The sequence below is a fragment of the Pteropus alecto genome, unplaced genomic scaffold (genome assembly GCF_000325575.1).
Source record: "Pteropus alecto unplaced genomic scaffold, ASM32557v1 scaffold251, whole genome shotgun sequence".
Classification (NCBI taxonomy): domain Eukaryota; kingdom Metazoa; phylum Chordata; class Mammalia; order Chiroptera; family Pteropodidae; genus Pteropus; species Pteropus alecto.
The window spans coordinates 2,486,785-2,495,175 of record NW_006431048.1 but is presented as its reverse complement, the minus strand read 5'-3'; the positions used below and the strand labels follow the sequence as shown (position 1 = coordinate 2,495,175).

At 37.3% G+C, this 8,391-nt stretch overlaps 1 protein-coding gene across 1 annotated transcript in view; it reads right to left on the bottom strand.

The window, feature by feature from the left end:
• The window catches only part of PARP14 (poly(ADP-ribose) polymerase family member 14), a 43,595-nt gene that overhangs the window by 15,761 nt on the left and 19,443 nt on the right, over positions 1 to 8,391 (bottom strand). Inside the window, 6 exon segments of the mRNA XM_006905568.3 lie at positions 767 to 934; positions 1,278 to 1,340; positions 1,682 to 1,831; positions 3,980 to 4,058; positions 6,881 to 7,102; positions 7,650 to 7,886. Of these exon segments, the coding sequence (XP_006905630.2) occupies positions 767 to 934; positions 1,278 to 1,340; positions 1,682 to 1,831; positions 3,980 to 4,058; positions 6,881 to 7,102; positions 7,650 to 7,886 (919 nt within the window).

The window sequence follows — 8,391 nt, the reverse complement described above, 5'->3', positions numbered from 1 at the left end:
CTGATCAAGGCAGAAGACTCAGATTCCTGTGGAGGGGGTGGGGGAGGGGAGAAGCTCAAAGAGCATCACCATACTAATGATAAACCGAAAGCACCATCCTTAGTCATGAAGAATGACACGATCATTATATAGTTTGAGGAAAACAAGAAAATCAAAAGAGGCCAAGTAGGCTGAAAAGAGTAAGATAGCGAGTCCTTTCGACCCATTAGAACCCACTGTGTTATGGTCACTGAAAGCCTCTGTGCAGAGATGCCCTAAGGCCAACCTATTCAGCCATTGTTGAAGAGGTGAGAGAAGAGGGCTGGAAATGCTCATCTGGGAGTAAACTACAGGGAGGTGGAAGCCAATGGCTGCACTGATGTTTTCCATGGAGAGGGGACGAAGGAAGAAGTTAAGGACTAAATAACGGAGATGTAGGATTAGATATGTAGGGGATGGAACAAGAGCAAGGAACAGATTAAAGAGAAAGATGGCCTGGCTTTTTTTTTTTTTCTTCCCTCCCATCCCTTCCCCTGCCTTCCTCTTCCTTCCCCTCCATATTAGAGAGCAAATGTCTCTCTGATATTCCAACAGTCTCTTCAGTTTTCTTCGTTTTTACTACTTTTACTTAAACCACCCACAGGCTTTGCTCATTCTTTCAGCGGTTGCCTTTGAGTGAGGAATTTGCTCTTACTCAGACTCAGCATGAACTGCATTAGAGTCAGCACCAAATCAAGGGAAAAGGGACACCTAGGGATTAAGCCTTGAAAACCTGTCCACTACAAACCTGTCCCAATGGCTGGGAGGCAAACAGATGAGTAATTCCGTCTTTCACACTCCTGCAAAACACAGGAAACTGATTTCTTGACATCATTTCCACCAATGACGTGAATAATATTCTTGCACTTCAGTAATCCACCTTCAGTAATTATATAACCATTGTTGCTCTGTTGACCTAAAAAACACAGAACAAAAACATGCAAAATCAGATGCTGAACTCACTCTTTGTTTGGAAAGCAAAATGTCTGGTTTGGCAAATGAAGCACTTTATGTGAATAAGAGACTCCTAAAATGCTACCTTTGATGAATCTTTCTTGTTTAATTTTTTTTTAACCGTGGCGTCACCCTTGAATTTTTTTCACTTCTAATTCTCTATGACTGGAATTCTTTAGTAAAATGTATGATTTTAAAATTAACGTCTTGTCTCCCCAGTCCAAAGACTTTCTTCAGCCTCTCCACAGCCTCCCATAGTTAGCTTCCACTTAAAATTTAGGACCAAAAACAGCATTGTGCCTTACCTAGGCGAATACATTCTGTTTCCACATCTTTTCCAGCATGTTCCAAAATTGCTTTGGAGACCCCTACATGAGAACATCGAGATGGTTAAAAACACAAATAAAAAAAATCACAACAGTACATTTGGATCAGTGCATTTACCTCATCTAAACACTTTCCCTATCATCAAAGGAATCCTATAACCTCGATATTTCTGGTCACAAAAAAAGAAAAATTCATAAAATAACTGTTACCAATAGTGAGAAACCATGTCGAAATAATTTTAAAATTATTAATTAATATTAATAAGACAAAGCTGTAGAAACCAATTTGGCTATGCAACTGTAGAATAGTCTAGCTATAGAAACTCTCCTTCATGGGATCTACTGTGACTATAACACTAGTCAAAACCCTATAAGTAAAGTACCTGCTTTGAGAATAAATGTCTTTGATGTTGAATTTACAATCACATCTGCCTCTTCTTTTGTAATATCTCCAGAGGCCACCTGGAAGGTGATGGGGCCAATTTTCATTTCATGCACTCCTGAAGAAGTGCTAGAAACAGTCCCATAGAAACCTGAAAAGAATAAAAAAAAAATGGAGTTAATAACTAAGTCAACAACAGCAAGAATGACTTAGGTCTCAAGTTCCTCACATGGGCCCCTCCATACTTCTCTTTCTCTCTCTCCCTCTCTCCCTTCTTCTCTCTCTCATCTCCTGCCTTTAACCTTGGCCGCAGTGATGGTCTGTTTTTGAAAAAGAATTATAAAATATAATAGGTACCAAACGTGGACTTCCGGTGCTGGCCAAGTTGAAGTTAGCCCACTAGAAGTTATCTTGCTCACTGATGACAACTAAAAACATGGAACAAATACAAAAAACCACTAAGTGAGACTGAAGAGTAAATGACAGCAGGCAGAGTTTGGGGTGAGGGGAGTCAAAATCTGAAGAGGCAACCTGTATAGAGAGTAGTTTCTCATCTTGTTTTGTTTTGAAAATTTTCCTCTGTTGTCTCCCAGCTTTGACCCAAGGGTGGCCCTAGCTGCAGAACTGCTCAATGAGCACTGGCACCAAAATTCTCAGAGGATTCCTGTCTTTGTGGCCAGAAGATTGAGAACAGGGGTCCCTGTGAAGATTGAGAAGATTATGGCAGGGATCCTCTTTATTATCCAAATTTATTTCTTTTTTAACCTAGGCTCTACCCCAAGGTAACCCTAATTGCTTAACTCCACAGTGGCACCATATGGAGCTAAAACTCTGAGAGTCATTCTGTATTTCTATCCAGAAGAATCAGGAATAAGAACCCTTGTGGTCTGATGAGTGTATATATGTGTGTGTGGGAAATCTCTGTGATCTTTTCTCTCTATTCTCTCTTTACTTTGCCCAAGGGCAAACTTGATCACACAAAATTATGAGGCAACAGAACAGGCAGCTTCCCCTCCAAGGGAACCCTGTCTTTCTGGCAAGAGGAACTAGAAAGTAGGCTCCTGCAAGCCAGGGAGTGTAAAGGGGATCCTCGCAAGGGGCGAGCTGGAGAAAGTGATCGCCACTCTGTGTGTGAACTGGAATAAATCCTGAGCCTGCCCCAGAGCCACGCATGTTGGGGCAGACCCAAGCAGTGTGGCAAATGCTTTGAGAACTGAAGTGACACTGGAAACACTGCCCACCCAGAAGGTGAAATAGAACTTTTAGAATGAGCTTAACTGACTGACTGCCTGATAAAACAAATAAACAAACACCATTTTCCAGAGGATTTTAACCAGACCTGTTTCATAAGATAATAATTAAAATAACCAGCCTATAATCCAAAATTGCTTGTCATACAAAGAACCAAGAAAATGTGACCAGTTCTCAAGGACAAAGACACTCAATATAATGTTCATCTCAAGATGATCCAGATGTTAGAATTATCAGATAAACTATCTACTATACTTTAAACTATTTACTATAACTATGTTCCCTGAGTTTCCATCTGAATGCATGGAAATGATTTGAAATGAATGGAAATATAGGAGTCTCTGTAGAGAAGTATAAACTATGAAATAAGAATCAAATGGACATTTTAGAACTTAAAAATACAACCTCTGAAATAAAAAATTCACTGGATAGGCTCAATAGTGTAGTAGACAGAGAAGTGGGTCAATAGATCAATAAAAATCATCCAATCTGAAGAACAAAGAGGAAAAAAACTTTTAAAAACATCCTCAGGGACCAACAGGACACTATCAAAAGGCTTAACATTCATGTTATTAAAGCACCAGTGGAGAAGAGACCACTGCAGGAAAATATTTTAAAAAATGACTGAAAAATCCCCAAATTTGATGGAAGACATACATATTCAGATCCAAGAAGCCTCAGCAACTCCAAATAGGATAAACTCAAATATACAACAGCAAATACAACAGAGAAGAAGCATTTGTATTGTCTCTTTAAATGTGTCTATTTCCAAAAACACATGTCACATCATCCTTAGAAAATAGTAGCCTCGTCACTACTTAAAAACAACCCGTTATATGGATTATCCAAGCTGGCGTGCCTACTCTTTTGCTCCATATCACACAAACATGGCCAGTGTCTTGCAAGCTCAGGTATATGGAATATAATTTAATATCTCCATCATCACAAATTGATTTTTTATAAAAATCATCACTATTATCTTTTACTTATCACTAAATAGTTATTTAGCAACTAGAAATAATTTCTCAATTTAAAAGCTTTACTGAACCTTGTGTATTTTCAGCCTTGGGGATTTTGTCACAGACGAAATTTCCATTAGCTCTTCTGTCAAATTCATCTGAAAATGCCTGGAAGTACAAAGACAGTTTTGACTACTACAATCCTCAGTAGATGAATGAATTTAATTCATCATGGCTTTTGATCCTGCATGCACAAATATTTAGGAGAGAATAATTCTCAAGGCATTATTTATTATCATTATAGATTTTTAAAATTATGAAAACAATACATATATTATTTCTACAAATGCATCCTATGAAAATTATCAATGATGGGAACAAAGATATAAATACAAAAAAATGTAAATACATTACAGTGCTATCGATAATCAAGAAAAAATAAAACAGTTTAAAATCCATCAAAGAAATGGTCAAATAAATTTTAATATATCCACATGTTAAAATATTTAGCAGCTATTAAGAACTGCATTTTCAAGGAACAGTTAATGGAATAAGGAAATACTTTATACTATTAAATGAAAGAATAACATTAATTACATTATATAACAACACTTTGCAAAGTACACATGCATAGAAGAAGACTAGAATGAAATATGACTCAAAGAATTTATGTATTTTGTATTGTTCAAAGTTCCTATGATGAACATGTATTACTTTTAGAATCAGTAAAGGTAAATAACTTGTTAAAAGTTGTTAAAATTGCAGTGTTAACAGAAAGGCAAACACAAGGACCCAAAAACTTCAATTTTTAACTTCTTATTTGTACCAGGAGGGGAATGGCTAGGGAAGTGGTGCTTTTTGGAACAAGATGCTGATGTATGTATTTTAGGTTTAATAAATCCGTGAGTTCCATTTCTTTGCCTGGTAGTGACACCTTTTGTAAATAAGCAACAGAGAATCTTGTTGGGAAAAAAAAGTGATATTTTAGCTAAAAGGCTGATACAATAAAGAGAGAGAGACTCGGAGAGACTATAGAGCCAGAGTTTCAGGCTCACGACCTCCAGAGGTCAGGCAGGTGTGCTACAAATGTGAAGGCGGACTGATGTGACTCTGAAGGACTACACAGCACCTGTCATTCAGTCACAGTGAACTGTTCTGGCAGAAATCCATGTCCAATGTGCCAGAGCATTTAAATTTTTAGGTCACAGTGGCCATCTGGAGTTTTATATGAAATGTTTGATTTTAAAATGTTAGCAACTGATTCAGTTTTTTAAAAATAGCCCAAATAAAGCACATCTAGGTGTCATGTTCAGACCATGGGCTTTTTTTTTTACAACCTCTGCTACAGTGGCCACCTATAAACATCTCAATAAGTTTTGTTGATTTTTGTACGAATATAACCAAAGTTTAACTGTCTTTAAAAGTCTTAAGAGAGAAAGTGTCACAGTCATGTATGGAGAATTGATACTATTTCTTATGGCAGTAAAGCTGTCTGTATATATTAATCCTTTTACAGAATACCTGCAATGGACTATGAGTCTTTAGGAAAGAAAATAGGGTCTGGGGTTGCACAGAAATAGTGAGATTTGAAGATTCAGGTTCGTGTCGTAGGACTACTCCCTTATTCATCTATTCAAAAACTCTCAACACTTTATGACTCTAATTTAGTTCATTTTATGTGTTTAAATCTTAGCTCCCAAAGTAATAATGATTTCTAGGAGGGAAAGTATGTGCTACATACCCATCCCATGATCTATATCACCTTGTATAATGCAAGTCATAGGGAGGTTGTTAAAAAAGCACTTATTGACTAGAAATTACCGTAGTTATGCAGACCAACTAAGTGGACCACATATTTTGCTTGGGTGGTTTGGCTGTCTGATTAGAACGTAGGTGAGATTTCTTGCTTCCAAAGAACTTAAGGTAATATCTAGATCCAGAAAAAATTAAGTATGACCTAAACATTCAAATGGTCCAGCAATCCACAGACATCTCCTGGGTTGCTGGCTTTAATCCGTTTAATTCTTGCACTATTATGAAACTTTTAAAACATTTAATGTCATTTACTCTACTGGACTCTAATGACTTGGAGGTCAGGGATAATGACCTCTTATTAAATGTCTCTTGTTCTCCCATAACGCTGAGTCCAGTGGATCACCAATAGCTGATGTTCAGCAAATGTGAGGTGGTCAACATACTCTTTGTGACTGAAGATGATTCTGGTACTTCTGGTCCCAACTCTCCTATTCTCATGGGGATGTGCTGAGTTCATTCTAACCACACCCTTCAGTTGTATCCAATCCTGATAATCTCCTATTTACAGGACCACACTATGCTTTTATATTATGTATTAAAATTTCTATGTTCATGTGGAAGGGAATTCTATAGATTAAAAGAGGGTTTAGGGATATGTCAACTCTATTTGCAATATCTGAGCCTTATTTAGATTCTGATTCAAACAAATAAGCTATAAAAACAAAATAAAACATTTATGAGAATTAGAAATTTGAACATTGACTTGATAATGAAATAAAGGAATGATTGTCAATTTCTTTTATGTGTGAAATAGTATTGTGGTTATGTTACTTTTTAGAAAGAACTCTAATGTCTAAAATAAATACCGAATTGTTTATGGATAAAATGTATATTTGGGATTTGCTTCAAAAAAATATAAGAAGGCAAATAAATGGAGATAGAGATGAAACATATTGGCCATAGGATGATAGCAGCAAAGATGAGTAATGGTTACAAGGGCGTTTATTATACTATTTTGTCTACTTTTGTATATGTTTGAAATTTTCCTTAATAAGAAGTTAAATTTTTTTTCTATAACCATGTATTTGCTTGAAATTTGCCATGCTACAAGTAGTCTACACTACTCTCTTGCTTCCCTGTATGGGAAATACATAACACAACCTATTAGACCAAGACGACATTGGAGACCATTAAGGCTCAGTTGCCAAAATAACCAGAAATAAATGAGGCTGTACCTGAATATTCCCGTGATCATTTGGATGCAGCAGAAAGCAAACCTCTTGTAAAGTTGTCAGTTGATTCTTGCTACTAAATTTGAAAACTTCTGAAATAATTAATTCAGCAAAAACAGTTTTAGGAAAACCCAATTGTCCTGTTCCTATGGCTGGAAATGCAATTGATTTTAAGGACAAGCTCTCAGTGATTGTCAAACATTCTCTGATTATGTCTTCCATGATCTGAAAAGCACAAAACACATCCTTATACATTTTGCCTAGAAATGGAATTTAGGACAAAAATAAGAATTCAGCAGCTTTGACTATGATCTCTGCTCCTTTTTGCTTTCAACAAAAGGCAGGTTAAGGGCAGTCAGAAGGAGAAAGAAAAATATAGGAGTAGATAAAGAAAAGGAAAACAGAATGTGAGAAACCCTCCAAAAAGATTCAAACTCACTCAGTAATGAAGAAAGAAGCAAAGCAATTACTGTTTAAATTCCTCATGCTCTTCCATTCTTTATGCCCTCGCTCTGCCTTCCTCTTTAAAGATGTGTTATCGTCAGTAATTCTTCCCTGATCCCCAATAATGATTGAGTACTATAATCAATTTATATTATTAACTAGTCTTCACGAGAAGTCTGCTACAGTTGAAAGAAAGGGCCATAAGATGGAACTTGTCAAGAATGTGACGTTATTATGGAAGAGAAACAGACAGAGTCCAATCTACGTTATACTGAAAGGAATTTAAAGGGGTATCCAATTTTCTGGAGAATTTAAAACCAGGCCCTACCTTGTGTGAAGATGCGCTGCCATTTTGCCAGTCCGGAGCCACCACATGAAGCACACGCTGGCAATGCAGATTGCAACCACTGGTTTGGAGAATTGTGCCCACATTAATAGACATCCCTTGCCCAGTTGTGTTCAGTTCCTCCTGGAGCTTTGGCCCAGCTTTTTCCAAGAGGGCCCTAGAAAGGGGCCCTCTGTTAAGCGTAAGATCCGAGGGAACGGAGTTGACGACAACATCGGTCTTAAAGACAAAACCAACAATTTGTTTCAAATTCTAACAAAAACATTAATCAAGGATTACTATATTTGAGCCACTGGGCTTGGCAAAATGGGGGACAACTAAGATGATTACGTTTTCAGGACTGAAATACCACCCAAGAAAAAGTGTTATTAGATACTTATTTAAATAACACTCCAGGACAAAAGAGAAATGTCAAAAAGCAATGTATAAATGGTATAGGATCACCAAAGGACTCCAGAGGAAGTGCCTTCAGCAACTAATGAAGACACCATGAGTCATGTGGGGTCTGAAACATGGGAATAGTTGCAGCGGGCAGAGAAAGACAAGGAAGTCATTGATGAAGGGGAACAGTATGAACATATGCATGGTAGGTTGTGAGCCATGAGTGGATTAGTTTGACCCGACAGAGAATTTCTGCAGTAAAATGGCATAAACAAGGCTGGAAATGTTGGGGATAGACTCTGCAGAGGGCTTCGAGTGCCAGGCCAACTGGACTTCCTGACAG